The sequence below is a fragment of the Crocuta crocuta genome, unplaced genomic scaffold, assembly GCF_008692635.1.
Source record: "Crocuta crocuta isolate KB4526 unplaced genomic scaffold, BGI_CrCroc_1.0 scaffold7, whole genome shotgun sequence".
Taxonomy (NCBI): domain Eukaryota; kingdom Metazoa; phylum Chordata; class Mammalia; order Carnivora; family Hyaenidae; genus Crocuta; species Crocuta crocuta.
In genome coordinates this window covers 5,603,033-5,618,695 of record NW_027531904.1, presented here as the reverse complement: position 1 = coordinate 5,618,695, position 15,663 = coordinate 5,603,033, and the positions used below count along the sequence as shown (strand labels likewise).

Genomic DNA, 15,663 nt, shown 5'->3' with positions numbered 1-15,663 from the left:
GAGAAGAGTAGCTAGGAAAGGGGTAGATCAAATCAGCTTAGTATCCCAGGTGAATGTTCTGGAACTTTCTGAGCCTAGGCAGATCTGGCCATGCGGGTGCCGAAGGGAGGGTGTGGCTTTGCTGGAATTGGTGAGGAAGAGTAGCCTGGAAGTGGCCCCTTCCTGAGAGCTGCCCTTGCTGGCGGGAACAGACCACAAGCCCAGACTNGGGGAATGGGGAATGGGGAATGGGGAATGGGGAATGGGGAATGGGGCTCCCGACCCCTGGGGTTCTCAGCCCACTCCCTCTGGTCTCCAAGACCTCTTCTGTGAGGTCTGCCTGGCTTGTATTTGGAGACTGATGATGGCCTCCGGACACCCTGTGGGAGCACTTCCTATCCACAGCCCTGTTCTGGCCTCTCCTGGGGCCCTGCAGAGAGCGGGAGACGCTTCTTTCCAGTGTACCTGTGCCCCCGGATGATCCCACCTCCCCAGCACTCAACTGCGCTGTGAGCTTTGCTAGAATGCGGGAGGCCCAGGAGGGGAAACGGAGCTTCACTTGTCCAGGTCCACAACCCCCGTTCGTGGCATTGAACGTCTGCTGTGGGCCAGTCTCATTGGCTGGCTGGCCGGCCGCGGGGACTGGTGGGCCGTCGTCACAAGGCCCCCACCTGGCCCGGGAGCCCCGAGGTCACTCTGGAGTGGCTTAGGCCACCCAGGCTCTTCTGCTCATCTCTGCAATCTTGGAGGAGTTGGTCACAGCCTTCTGAAAGCCCCCCTCTGGGAAACCTGGGGCCCCTACTCGTGACCTTCCTGCCCTTGGCTCCTCTCCCTGGATAGTCTTTCCGCCCCCACTGAAGTTCACCATCTCTTCCCCAAAACTTGTTTTATTCCTGACCACGGTCTGGAGAGCCAGCCCCGGCTGGCCTGTGAAACTTGCTGGAGCAAAACTGCCCTTCCCTGCTGCTGTCGCCCCTGTCCTGTGGCCATCAGCACTGGGACCCACAGACCTGCCTCTCCCAGGAGTCAGGGCTCCCCTGGTTTAAACAGGGTGGGGTCCCTAGGAACGCAAGGTCTCCGGTTGGAAAAGCTGAGCTCACATCTTGGCTCCAAGCAACCTTAGGCAATTTGTTGAAATCTCTGGGCCTCAGTTCTCACATCTGTAAAATGGGAAGAATAGGACTGGCTCCATGGCCTTGTGGAGACTAATGGACAGAACGGACAGGTACGGTGGTGTGTGTTGGAGGCCTCAGACGCTCGGCTCACATCCTCATTAGAGAAGCTCGCAAGAGTTTCCTAATTGGTACTTGTGTGTGTGTTTTTTTTAATGTTTTTTATTTATTTCTAGGAGAGAGAGAGAGAGAGAGAGACAGCGTGAGCAGGGGAGGGTCAGAGAGAGAGGGAGTCACAGGCTGAAACAGGCTCCAGGCTCTGAGCTGGCTGTCAGCACAGAGCCCGACGCGGGGCTCGAACCCACGAACCGCGAGATCATGACCTAAGCAAAAGTCAGACGCTTAACCGACTAAGCCACCCAGGCGCCCCTTGGTACTGTGTTTTATCGGCCCTCCAGTCCTTCTGCACACGCAGGTCAGATGGACCTCTCCTCCTGGGGGAGGAAGCTTCACTGGCTCCCGGAAGCATGGCATTCATTTCCGATGTGTATCTTCTAGTTCGCCGCAGCTCTTAGTGCTCTGACGTGCTCCTGGCTCCTGTGTAACACACACACACACACACACACACACACACGTGCGCGCAGGCTGTGGTGTGTTTAAGAGCAGGCTGTAGATTCAATGACCCCGTGGCCCCTCTGCCGGCTATGGTTGAAGGATCTCTAGGCTTCTGTGCTGAGGGAAACTGTCCAGCCCAGCACCCCTGTCGGCCAGGACGGAAACATAACACCCTGTCCAAACAGTTCTGGGAGGTGATGCCGGATGTGGGATTCGACTGCTGTCAGCCTTCTAACGGAGGGCCCTCCCCCTGTTGAAGCACCAGTCAGAAGCCTTGGTTGTCCCTGCTGACCTCAGGAAGCACCCCTCACTTGCCTTCCCTCCCTCCAAGACCATCGAGTCAAGCCTCACCTACTGTGGTCAGCATCTTTGTGCCCAGCACTGACAGTCCGGGGATTTCATGATGGCCAAGGTCATGGGCAGGAGGGATGTCATTGCTCTCGTCTTATATGGGGGGGAAAGGCATACGGAACACTTCTTCAACCTCTCCCCAAGGTGGGGGGGGGCAGCCATAGCCCACCTGCAGAGTGCTGGGGAGGGGCTCCCCCGAGTCCCACTGTTTTCTTTGGGGAATCTGAAGTGATCTAAGGGGACCTCCCTCAGTAACACGTTTCTTCCATCTCCCACTCACCCCGTCTAAGAGGTGACGGCAGCTCCTGGACACTCCCTTCGCAGCATCTCCGAGGCTTGGAGGCGATCCCCAGCCGAGTCTGGAGACCGCCCAGGTCGGCACCAACTCCTCGCTTTGGACCCAGCCCTCGGGAGGGAAAGGGGCGTGTGTTCCTTTAAGGGGCTGGCCCGGCGGGAACGCGGGGGTTTATCCGCAGCCGCTTCCTCTGGAGACATTCAGGATCCCTCACACCCGACAGTCCGAGGCCGGGAGCGCTCCCGCCGTCGAGGAGCCTCCGGGGGACGGTGCGTAGCTCCGGGGAGCTCGGGCTCCGGGGCCCCCCTGGGGGCCGGGTTCCCCCTCCCCGTTTTGGGTTCTCCCGCGGGGCCCCATGCCTCTCGGGCGGGGGCGGGGAAAGCGGGCACGGGGAGTGCGCTGGGCACCGCGGGGCCAGGGCGGAGCTGGGTGCTGATCGCCCCTGGGGCGCACCCGGGGCGCGAGTGCTGGGAGAGCCGGGCGGGGGCCTCAGGGCTGGCCTGGAGGAAGCTAATCCCCAGCGAAACCCGATGCCTCCAAGACCACCGCCAGGTCCAGCTCCTTTGCCACCGGGGCCCCCCGGATCCCTCCCGTCTCACCCCGTCTGAGCCCTGCAGCCTCCGGCGCGGGGCGCGGGGCGCGGGGCGCGGGGCGCGGGGCTCTGTGCGCAGCGTCTGTCGCGAGCTCTGGGGTGCAGGGGTGCGGTGGGGGGCTGGGGACCACCCGCGTGGCGGCGGGCGGGCAGGCCTGCGCCTCTTGGCCTCTGCCCAGGAAAAGCGCGAAGGATGCCCGTCGGTTTCAGGCCTCGGTTCACCGGGGTTTCCGCCTTAGGGCGGCGAGACCAGGGGCGTAGAGGGAGGGTGGCGAGAAGTGCTCGGGGTGGGAGATGGGGTCGTTCGAGGGGGTCTGTGGAGCGGCCAAGAAGGAAACAGCGCGGGCGCTTGTACCCAGCTCGGTCACCAGCTCGCTGGGCGGCCCCAGCAGCCTGCGACCCGGCCTCGACCTCGGTGCCCAGCGCCGACCCCGGGGTGCTTCTGCTCCGCGCAGGGGAGGTGACGGAGAGGCGCCCTGGTCTCCCTCCCGCCGCCCTGCAGGAGCCAGCGGGAAGGGAATGCTGGTAGGAAAGACCCCCGGCTTCCACGGCTTCCACTTTCTGGGGGCCGCAGATTTCAAAGGCGCCTGTAAGCCTGGTCTAAACCGGGGGCACCGAAGTCGAATTCCTCACCCGGAGCTGGGGCTTGTGGAGACCGGGCGGCCAGTGCTGCCCCCTGCTGGAGATTGGGGGACCTGCTCTCCGTCGCACAGCGAGAATAGTCTGGGGCGGGGTGTGGCCCTTCCAAGGTGGGGTTCAGCTTCCTCTGATGCGTGGAGTTGTCCCGAGGCAAGTGGTGCTGGGAGAACCAAAGGATGGGTGGCCAGGAGACTAGAGTTTTCTCTAACCTCGGCCTGTTTACCAAAAATAAAGCCTTGGGTACTTCAGTCCTCTGCACGCCCCTAGCCTCAGTGACCCCAATCGTCAAGGGAAGGCGATGGTGGCTTGCTTTCTTTCCTAGGCAAGGAGAGGGGAGAAAGATCCACTGAAGTAACGTGAGAGTTCACCTTGTACGCTGTAAATAGTAACAGCTCATCTTTGAGTGCTCACCCTCCTTCTTCTCTCCCTTAATCTTTTCTGATTGGAATTGTTGTGACCCGCATCTTACAGAGGAGGAAACTGAACCTCAGTGACTTGCCCATTGGTACACTGTTTTTAAAGGTTAAAAAAATTTTAGTGCTTATTCATTTCTGATGGGGGGGGAAGGGAGAGCGAGCGAGTGCACACAAGCATGAGCAGGGCAGGGAAGAGAGAGGGAGACAGAATCCAAAGCAGGCTCCAGGCTCTGAGCCGTCAACAGAGCCTGATGCGGGGCTCGAACCCATGGACCAGAAGATCATGGCCTGAGCTCAAGTCAGACACTTAACTGACAATCAGTCAGGTGCCCAAGATTCTATTTTTAAAGGCTTCTCTACACTGGTCGTGGGGCTTGAACTCACCGCCCTGAGATCAAGAGCTGTATGGTCTTCTGGCTGAGCCAGCCAGGCGCGCCCACTGATACACGGTTAGTAACTGGGTGGGGCCAGGACCAAATCCAGGTGGCCGGTCTGATGCTAGAACCCGAAATCTGCCCCTACGTTCTCTGCCAAGATGCGTTAACCTCTCTTTATTGGGCACCTGCCATGCGGACAGAGTTCATCTTGTAGAATCCTCCCCACAGCCCGAGAGGGAGGGGTGCTAGTAGCCATCATTTGTGTTTTTACAGAGGAGGGCATGGAGATCTAGGGAGGCTGAGAAACTCGTTCAAGGTCACTCAGCAGGGTGCAGCTGTGTCTTCCCCCAGGCAGAGCTCCAGCTGCTCTGGGGAGCCCCCAGCTGCCGGGGTGACTGGGCTGGGCTTGTTCTCGACCCTTCTAGCTGGTGGCACCTTTGGTGGTTCTGAGGGGCTGGGGGGCCAGGGTGGGTGGCTTAGGGGAGTGGAGAGGGTCTTCTGCTTCCCTGAGTGGTGGTGGTGGTCAGAGACGGGCCTGGGGCAGGGCGACAGCTAAGCAGCATTTGTCACTCGAGGCTCATGATCAGGATTCAGCTCTGCTTTCACATGACGTTCAGGGTGCATTTGTCATCAACCCTTGAGCTTCCCTGTAAGTCTTCTNCCTTGTGGGGGGGGGGCGGGGTCACCTGGACATCAGTCAGCCTGGACACCTCAGGCTTTCTGTGCCGCACTCCCGTCAAACAGGGCTGGACAAGGAGGGCCTGTCTCCATCAGGGTCGTAGTGCCTGGGCACAGGGCTCATGTTCAGAACTCCTTTGGTTTGTCTTGGTACCCTCGGTACCCCCCCTCCCCCCCCAGTGTAATGCTGCGGGACTGCTGGGCTAGCATCCGGCAGAGAGAGGGGTTGACCAGATCGCACCTCTCCCTTTGCTGTGGATTTTGTTTTTTTGTTTTAAGCAGGCTCTACGCCTAACATGGGCCTCGAACTCACAACCCCGAGATCCGGAGTCACACGTTTCACCCACTGAGCCAGCTGGGTGCCCCTGCTGTAGTGTTAACAAGCCAGAGAGTAGACCGAGGGGTGTGTCCAGACTGGAGAGGGACTGAAGTAAAGAGAACTGAGGCTGCTTTTAGCTGGAAAGGAGAAGCCAGGATGAGGCCAGGCACCTGAGCCAAGGCGGGGAGATAACCTGCGTGGGTCTTTTAGGATGGAAGTCTGATTCATAGCTGTCCCCTGCTGAAAACCCTCAGTGTCTTCCCTTCAGTGGTCACAGTGGCCCCGTGACAGCTGTGGAGCATCATGTCCCACCACCCTCCCCTCTTGCTCTTCGCTCCTCGTCGGCCTTCAGGCTGTTCCTGCCGAAGGCCTTTGCACTTGCTGTTCCCTCCCAAGGAATGCTTTTCCCTAGGATTCCCAAGGCTCCCACCTTCAGCCGGTCCCCTTCTCAGGGAGGCCCTTCCTGATCCATCCTGGGTCCAGGCACACTCCCCTCTCCGGCTTCAGCCTCCTCGGTCACACGCACGACTTTGACATCACTATGTCGCACCTCGCGCTCCGTTTCCCTCACTGGAATATAACCCCCAGGAAGATTGTGAGGGGTGTCCGGCATGCCCAGAGCGGTGTCTGGCACACGGTAGATGTGTGAGAAACCCTTGCTGAGTGAAGGGGGTCAGATTCCAACTCCTTCATCTCCTACCTGGGTAACCTCAGCCATGAACTTAGCTGAGCCCCGTTTCCTTGGCTGTACAACGGGGATATAAATTCTGACATTGCGAGACCCGCAGGCAAGGACATCCGTGAAGATGCACGGACAAGTGGAAGGCAGTCCTTAACGGTGACAGACCGTGATGGGGGTTGGCTGGAGAGGGCAGTAGAATCCTGCTTCTTGGCCATGTGACCTTTAGAGAATTGCTTCATGCCTTTGTGCCTCTGTTTACCCGTGGATACAATGGGGAGAATAAAATTCTCGCTGACTTGGGTGGAGGTGGGGTTCTTGGGAGGGTCAAGGTTGCCGCTGGCCACGGAAACCCTCGAATACCCAGGGGGGGAAGTGCAGTTCTCAGGCGTGAGGTTGTGAGTGTGTGCTGGGTGGGGTCTTAGGGGCAGGAAGGGGTGCCAAGAGCTCGCTGGAGGACGCAAGGTGCTATAGTCTTTCCTGCCTCGGGGCCGGTTTCTGAGCCGGTAATCCCCACATTCACGATTGGTAAGAACAAGGGGGGACTGAGGTCAGTCTGACACGGGATGGCATTTGTCCAGCGGCGATTTTTCTCAACACGCTGATGTATTTGGAGCGACTGTAACAGGATTTCTCACCAAGAGCAAACTTTAGCAAGCGACAGATTCCGTAAGAAGCACAGTCCTCAGAAAGCGCCTTTCTTGGTACACGCGCGCGAGTGCCACTATCCAAGCTCCTGCTGTTCAGGCTCCAAAGCCCAGGAGCCAAACAGATTGGATCACGCAGCCTCCCTTCCCATCACATTGTCCCGCCTCTCAAGACCCAAACTCCGCACCGTGTCGACTCAGGGACGCGGTAGGTTTGTGGAGGGAGGGATGCTCGGACGGCTGCTTATTAACACAAGGTTTTCTGATAAACGTAGGAATCACATGAAGTTGCAAATGGCATGTCCCTGGAGTTAAAAGACTGAAGATGGCTTCACCCTGGGTCAGATTCTTAGTTTCAGTAAATCTGGTTTCTATTGGGATCTAGTGTCCTGAAGACCTACACCTCAAAGGAGGAAGCACTGGTTTCTGCCCGAGGGGTGTGTGTGTGTGTGTGTGTGTGTGTGTGTGTGTGTGTGTGTGTGTGTGTGGTCTGGGGTCAGGGGGGGGATTCAAAGGGCTGATTGATGGGTTGCCGATGTCAGCAGAGAGTGAACAGTCCAGGCGTTTATTAGGACTGTTCCTGGACGGTTTTCTTAACATGCTGGTTACAAAGTAGGTTTTGAGTAATCTGACCCCAACCTTATTCCAACCCCAATCTTGTTATTTAATGCATTTAATGCAAAAATATACATTAAAATTTTTTAATGGTTTTGAGAGAGCACACACGTGCATGAGCGGGGAGGGGGCTAGAGAGAGAAGGAGACCCTGAATCCGAAGCAGGCTCCAGGTTTTGAGCGGTCAGCACAGAGCCTGATGCGGGGCTCGAACCCGCAAACTGAGATCATGACCTGAGTTGAAGTAGAGGCTCAACCGACGAAGCCACCCAGGCGCCCCCAAAATAGGTTTCTCTCCAAGCACACAAATCTCACTTTGTAGCAGAAACCCCTCCATTTGCGCATCCCCAGGGAAGCCCTTTCTCACTGGGGGGCACACGGCAGACAGGGGCTGGTGAGCCCCTCCGCTGCGGCCCCTCCCAAGGACAGGGTGGACCCCGTGACACGCAGCTCAGCAGCATCAACAGCCTCTCGGTTCTCGTTCCACTTCCTTCCCGGTTCCAAACGTGGGACCTCAAGGAGGGGAAAGGAAACCACCTCCTACCAGGCACTGAACTGTGTGCTCTGCACACGTCACCTCCCTGAATGGGACATGCTCCTTCCGGGCTTTGGAGCTGGAGTGGGTTCAAATCCCAGCTCTGCCACGTCCTAGCCGGAGGACCTCGGGCAGATTATTGAATCCCTCTGTGCCTTGGTTTTCCCACCTGTAAAAATGAGGCTACTAATCGGTTCTACCTCCAGGAGTTGTGCGGAGGATTAAGTGAGATAATACGTGCTCATTAAACTCAGCTGTTAATTTTATGCCAATGATAGTCCCAGCGAGGCTAAGCTGTGCTCACAGAGTGACTTAAAATGCGGTGGCCTAAATACTGTAGGACGTTGTTTCTCTTAGGACACAGTACAGAGGAGGCCTTCCCAGGGCTGGGCCACAGCTTTACCCCTGAGCCTGTGCTTTACATCTTTGAGACTGAGGTAGCCCCTTTGGTTGCCAGCAGGTTGAGGGAAAGAATACCAGGAAAAAGTATCCCTAACTTTTTTTTTTTTAAGGTTTATTTTTGAGAGAGAATGCGAGCGGGGAAGGGGCAGCGAGAGAGGGAGATACAGAATCTGAAGCAGGCTGCAGGCTCTGAGCAGTCAGCACAGAGCCCGATGCGGGGCTCGAACCCACGAACCACGAGATCAGGATCTGAGCTGAAGTTGGAAGCTTAACTGACTGGGCCACCCAGGCGCCCCTCCCTTTTTTTTTGTAATGTTTATTATTTTGAGAGAAAAAGAGCCAGCGGGAGCTGGGGTGGGCAGAGAGAAAGGAGACCTGGGATCTGAAGCAGGCTCGAACCCACGAACCGTCCGAGCCACAATCAAGAGTCAGATGCTTAACGACGGAGCCACCCTGGTGCCCCCGTCCCTGTTTTAACCCAGGACCTGCGTGTGTCACGTTCATCCTGCTCGCTGCCCAGCTCTGCCCCTCCTAGCTGCAAAGTGAGGCCTTGGAGCGGTTACTGTAGGAGAAAAGCAGACCATGTCGGGGAGAAGTACGCTGAAGGGGGGGTTGCGAACTGGGTTCCCCAAGTGAGGGAACCGGCCTGGAATCACACAGCTGGTCGGCACGAGACTGTGATTTGAACCCAGAGCTTCCTTCCTATCTCCAGATGGTAGGAACCATTAGGTTGCCTGACTGCTTGGGCCGCCCGGACCCAAGTCCCCGTGGGGACTGAGCAGAGTCACCTGGGGCCTCTTGGAAGGAGCGAGACCTGGGAAGGGCGGGGTCTTCCTGGACCGCCTGGCACAGACCTCAAGCTCTCCGCAAAGGTGTCCAGGAAAGAAGTGCATTACACCTCAACTTCCTGCACCTTCGCTCCTTCCTCTCCCCCAAGGGTTCCTAACTGTTCTGGAAACAAGAAGGTTCCCTGCAGAATCTGAACACCTTTACAGGTTCTGTGCTCTCCTTTCCTTTAAAAAAAATTTTTTTAAAAATTTTATTTCTAGGAGAGAGAGAGAGAGACAGCATGAGCAGGGGAGGGTCAGAGAGNAAAAAAATTTTTTTTTTAATGTCTATTTACCTTTGAGAGAGAGACAGAGCACACGCATGAGCGGGGGAGGAGCAGAGAATCTGGGAGGTCATCCCTAAGCCTGACATGGGGCTCGAACCCATGAACTGTGAGATCATGACCTGAGCTCAAGTCAGGTGCTCAACCAACTGAGCCACCCAGGTGTTGCTGCTTTTTCTTTTGCCCTTCCCTCCCCCCTTCCCCCTCCCCCGCTGCTTTTCCCCTTCTTTTTGTTCCTGTTCATTCTGGTTTCTGTACAACATGCACTCACAGGGCCACAACCTTACAATCATAGCGGAGGGGCAGTTCTCACATCTGCTTTGCCCATTTTAAATTACACCCTCAGTGTTTTTCCACGTTGCTGCAGGATCATACTTCCCACTGCCCGCCGCCGCCCCGGCCTCGCTGCCCCACACTCCCCTTTCTGCTCAGCCCCTGCAGGGGGGTTACTGAGAGGTTTGTCTGATCCTATGGCCCCTCTGCTTACAGCCCTTCCTGACACTCAGGGCCTTGGGGACAAAGGAGAGAAGGAAAAGGCTGCTTGTTGGGCCCCAAAGGCTCACCGCCTCTCCCCTAACTCAGCCAGGGTCTCGGCAGGAAGACTTCACCCGAGGTGGTTCCACTAAAGAGACTAACGAGGAAGCACTGGCCACTGGCCGGCTTCTAGAGTGGGGGTAACAAACAAGGGAGCAGAAGGCACAGACAATGGCAGTCACTGTCCCCCCCAAGGTCTTAGGAGGAAGGGAGCAGGAAATAGGGTTACAGGTGCTGGGGAGAGGAGCCCGCTGGAAACCAGGAGCCAGCCCTCCACCCCCCAAGAGAAACCACCGCAGAGATCAATGCAGGACAGAGAAGGGCACAAATGGAGAGCTTCTAGCACATTCTCAGACCCCCACATATTCTCTCTAGCCTCTGGGCTTTTGTGGTTGCCCTGCCCTTGGCTGGGGACACCTTAGCGTCCTTTCCAGCTGGCTCACGCCCAGGTCTGCAGTCAAGTTTTCACGCTTCTTCTGTACCCGTCCCCCCTGCCTCCCCTCCGCTCTCGAACGCAACCAGCAACCACCGTTGCCTCTGCCGCATCTGCATTGAGTGCCTCCCAGGCTGCTGGTCTTTTAAACCTTTAAGTGCTCATCAACTGGTGATGAGGGGCAGGCGGGTGAAACATTAGCCTTGCGCGCAAAATAAATGAAGGGGAGGAGACTGTGTGTGCACCAACCCCCCTCAGTAATCAAGGTATAATATTTAAATGCAATATTAAAAAAAAAAACTATAGCCACGGACTAGCTACCTATTTTACTTATGTGCCCACCGAGGTCGGAATGGGGTTTCAAATTGTTTTTGACCTTGACTCAGGATAAGAAATAAATTTCACATTGTGACCTCCCCCTCCCCCCCCAAAAGACATCTCTGGACTGAAACATAAAGCTCCTCAATGCAGGACTCCCCTCACGAAACACAAATGCACCTCGAGATTTTCCAGTCTCGTCTCTTCGATGTCTTTAAGAAAGTCTGCTCACGACTTTTCAACTTCCAATGTCTGGTTTGCAAACTGTTGATACCGCCCATCGCCCTGTGTAATTTTCTCCAGGACTGTTGCCTCCTCGGGGCTCCTCCCTAGACTTTGCCGGCTTCCTGGTGGCCCATCTTGCCTGCAGGGGGCGGTCCCCTGAGGGCAGGGACCTGGCCTCGCTCCAGTGCATCTTCTCGGCTCTGGGAACAGGCCTACCGTGCAGAAGATGCTCCAGAATTACCTGTTGATTAAGTGGGCGAGTAGGTGCTGGAACCCGGGAGTCCCAACCCCCCTGCAACCGGCTTCCCTAACTGGGTTTTCTCCTCTTCCCAGCCTGCCCCGGGCTCCCGCCGTGCCCCACACGCTGGCGCTGCAGCCCTGCGTGACACCATGTGCCCGCTGCTCCTCCTCTGCTTGCTGCCCAGTGTCTCCGGGCTGCCCTTCTACAACGGCTTCTACTACTCCAGCAATCCCAACGGCCCGAACCCGGGCACCGGCCACGGCGAAGGTGGGCGGCCTCCTGGCTCTGGCTCTGAGCTCCACTGGGTGACCAAGATGTCTCCTGGCTCCCGCTGTGATACGCAGTTTCCAGGCCAGGACAGGGGACGGGGCACAGAGCCAGCAGCCCCTTCCCTATCTCCCCTTGCAGGGGACCAGGCGCACTTTTTTTTAAAAATTTTTTTTTTAATGTTTTATTTATTTCTAGGAGACAGAGAGAGACAGCGTGAGCAGGGGAGGGTCAGAGAGAGAGGGAGTCACAGACTGAAACAGGCTCCAGGCTCTGAGCTGGCAGTCAGCACAGAGCCCGACGCGGGGCTCGAACCCACGAAACGCGAGATCATGACCTAAGCGAAAGTCGGACGCTCAACCGACTAAGCCACCCAGGCGCCCCTCCTCCACCTCCTTCTAAACAGACACTTAGGACTGCAAGCCTTAACTTAGTCCCACCTGTAGAGCCCGTTTCACCGTAGAAGGTGACCTCACAAGTCCCAGGAATTAAGACCTGGATTCTCGGGGCACAATGATTTGACCTCCCACCCTCCTTTCCCNTGAGCAGGGGAGGGTCAGAGAGAGAGGGAGTCACAGACTGAAACAGGCTCCAGGCTCTGAGCTGGCAGTCAGCACAGAGCCCGACGCGGGGCTCGAACCCACGAACCGCGAGATCATGACCTAAGCGAAAGTCGGACGCTTAACCGACTAAGCCACCCAGGCGCCCCTAGGCGCACTTCTAAGATCCGTGCAAGGGCTGGTTCAGTTAATCCGTTTGCTAGTCCCTCAGGCTTGAGCGCCTTGGAGCCGAATGCACTTGACAATCGCCTGTGTGTGACACCGGTTCATTTAAGAGCGCTCCCAGCATCCTGCCGGTTTTCCAAGATCCAACTTAAATGTGACCTCCCTTGGCGTTCCTCAGTGGAAAGGGGGCTTGAGGTTAGACAAATGAGAGTGTGAATCTCAATTTTGCCACTTACCAGCCACTGCTAGGCTTTGGGCAGGTGACTTTTTAAAATATTTTTCTAAACTCTTTATTTATTTTTGAGAGAGGAAGAGGGAGACACAGAATCCGAGAGCAAGCTCCAGGCTCGGAGCTGTCAGCACAGAGCCCGACGCGGGGCTCGAACCCACGGATTGTGAGATCATGACCTGAGCCGAAGTCGGACGCTAACCGACTGAGCCTCCCAGGCGCCCCTGGGCAGGTGACTTTTTAGTTAGCACGTGTTGCACACCTATTATGTGTCAGGCACACTTCTAGGCGCCTTCCATATGTGGTCTCATAATCCTCACAAACACCTGACCTACAGGCAAGCTTAACAACCTGCCTAATGAGGGCACCGACCAGGCCGAGCTCACGCTGGCCGTCCCAGCAGCCCCGGAAGCAGATCCTGTGGATGATTTCATTTTATAGATGAGGAAACTGACGCACACAGAGCGGAGCCAGCCTCCCAGGGTACGCAGGGCTTAAGAAACCACGCTGAGATTGATTTGTGGAGGGTCCCAGGAGATGGGCACTTCCCAGCCCCCTCGTTGTGACCTGACCTGTGAGATTCTCGAGAAGAATCTGTTCCTTGTCCCTCCCGGTGTCTGGCGGCTGCTGACAGACCTTGACTTATAGCTGCATCGCCCCGTCCCATGCCTTCTCCGTCCATACTCCCATCTCCTCCACCTCCTTCTAAACAGACACTTAGGACTGCAATCCTTAACTTAGTCCCACCTGTAGAGCCTGTTTCGCCGTAGAAGGTGACCTCACAAGTCCCAGGAATTAGGTAACCTGGATTCTCGGGGCACAATGATTTGACCTCCCACCCTCCTTTGCCTTAGAATTTATTTTATTTAATTTTGGGGGGCAGAAACACTCCTTGAATGAGATTCAAGGAGACTTAAAAACTGAAACTTTGTACCCGTGATTTCACCATCTGCCTTCAGTCTCTGAATGCTTGCGAGGAAAATCACAAAGAGCTCGCCCCACCCGGGAGACCACTGCTACCATTTTAGGTGTATCCCTCCGGCCTTTTCCACGTGATTAAGAAAATTGTCTTTAACCTCTTGCTTTACATGTAGTTTGGGAATCTTGCCATCACTTCATAGAATAGTTTGTTTTTCCCCCAAGGTCAGTGAATAGATACACAGCTGCAAGGCTATNGTGAGATCATGACCTGAGCCGAAGTCGGACGCTAACCGACTGAGCCTCCCAGGCGCCCCTGGGCAGGTGACTTTTTAGTTAGCACGTGTTGCACACCTATTATGTGTCAGGCACACTTCTAGGCGCCTTCCATATGTGGTCTCATAATCCTCACAAACACCTGACCTACAGGCAAGCTTAACAACCTGCCTAATGAGGGCACCGACCAGGCCGAGCTCACGCTGGCCGTCCCAGCAGCCCCGGAAGCAGATCCTGTGGATGATTTCATTTTATAGATGAGGAAACTGACGCACACAGAGCGGAGCCAGCCTCCCAGGGTACGCAGGGCTTAAGAAACCACGCTGAGATTGATTTGTGGAGGGTCCCAGGAGATGGGCACTTCCCAGCCCCCTCGTTGTGACCTGACCTGTGAGATTCTCGAGAAGAATCTGTTCCTTGTCCCTCCCGGTGTCTGGCGGCTGCTGACAGACCTTGACTTATAGCTGCATCGCCCCGTCCCATGCCTTCTCCGTCCATACTCCCATCTCCTCCACCTCCTTCTAAACAGACACTTAGGACTGCAATCCTTAACTTAGTCCCACCTGTAGAGCCTGTTTCGCCGTAGAAGGTGACCTCACAAGTCCCAGGAATTAGGTAACCTGGATTCTCGGGGCACAATGATTTGACCTCCCACCCTCCTTTGCCTTAGAATTTATTTTATTTAATTTTGGGGGGCAGAAACACTCCTTGAATGAGATTCAAGGAGACTTAAAAACTGAAACTTTGTACCCGTGATTTCACCATCTGCCTTCAGTCTCTGAATGCTTGCGAGGAAAATCACAAAGAGCTCGCCCCACCCGGGAGACCACTGCTACCATTTTAGGTGTATCCCTCCGGCCTTTTCCACGTGATTAAGAAAATTGTCTTTAACCTCTTGCTTTACATGTAGTTTGGGAATCTTGCCATCACTTCATAGAATAGTTTGTTTTTCCCCCAAGGTCAGTGAATAGATACACAGCTGCAAGGCTATTTTACCTGGCTGTATAGTGTTTTTGTGTTTTGTTTTGTTTTTTTTTGTCTTTTCCTGGCCGTATAGTGTTTTGGCGTATGGATGCATATGGTCCAGCTAAACGTTCTCGTCGTCTTCGGGTTACAGCTTCAAACGCAGCTTGACTAAAGAGCGTTAGGAACACAAAGGTTGTAGCCACTAAGTGCTAGTCCTGACTCAGGTCTGTTGAGCCCGTTCTGTGAGCCAGGTGTCTGTTGTCACCTGATCTGAGCCTCACAGCAGCCCGCTGTTGTTACTGTTATGACCCCATTCCACGAGTAAGGAAAGCGGGTTGTAGAATTGGTGGATTTCTCTAGACTAGACCAGATCAGGTTTATGGAAAGTTGGAGGCAGGACGCAAGCCAGGCCTGTGGTCTCGAGCCTCTGTGCCTCCTGCCTGCCCAGAGCAGGGCCCTTTCTCCAATCTGAGTGACCAGCCAAGTCACCTGGAGATTGATCACTGGGCCTTTTCTCCAGAGTTTTTGGATAAGGAGGTCTGGGGTGGGGCCCAGGAGTTTGCATTCATAACAGGTTCCTGGGGGGTGTTGCTGCTGCTGGTTCGGGGGACCCACTTTGAGAACCACTGACTTTTGGGAACCACAGACCCAGAGCATCTGACTTTTGCAGCATGAGGTCCTCTGCCAGGAGCTTACCCTGAGACTCCCCACCCCGTGTACCTCCAGGGGTCTAAGTCCGGGTCCAAGATCAGGGATGGACCCAAGATCCGGGTCCAAGAGGATGGATGGACAGACAGCGAAGGGCAAGCTGTGTTCTCCCGTGGCCAGCGTGGTAGGGAAGGATGCTCAGGGCGCTCAGAGTCCCAACCAGCCACCGGATATGGGGGTGCTCTTACGACCTGCTACATCAGTTAGCTTCTTATGCCCAAACTTAATGGCTTAAGACTACTGCTGTGTTTTTGAGTTTCTTTGTTTTTTTTTTTTGTTTTTTTGTTTTGTTTTTTTGCTCATCACTCCATGGGTCAGCATTTTGGGGGGCCTCCATTTCCTCGTTCCTGAATGAGCACGACTGGGCCTGCAGTCGGCGGGCAGGTCAGCCGGGGGCGGCTTGGCCGAGGGTGGCCTCGGCTGGGAGAGCTTGTCCCCGCTCTCTCTCACATGGCACTCTCC

The 15,663-nt window shown here is 55.8% G+C and overlaps 1 protein-coding gene across 1 annotated transcript in view; it reads left to right on the top strand.

Annotated features, from left to right (window-relative positions):
• Positions 1–2,493: 2,493 nt before the first annotated feature.
• HAPLN3 (hyaluronan and proteoglycan link protein 3) overlaps positions 2,494–15,663 on the top strand; it is a 16,630-nt gene continuing 3,460 nt past the window's right edge. Inside the window, exons 1-2 of the mRNA XM_077774395.1 lie at positions 2,494–2,621; positions 11,205–11,379. Of these exons, the coding sequence (XP_077630521.1) occupies positions 11,262–11,379 (118 nt within the window). The 5' untranslated portion in view covers positions 2,494–2,621; positions 11,205–11,261. The remainder of the gene's footprint in view (positions 2,622–11,204; positions 11,380–15,663) is intronic.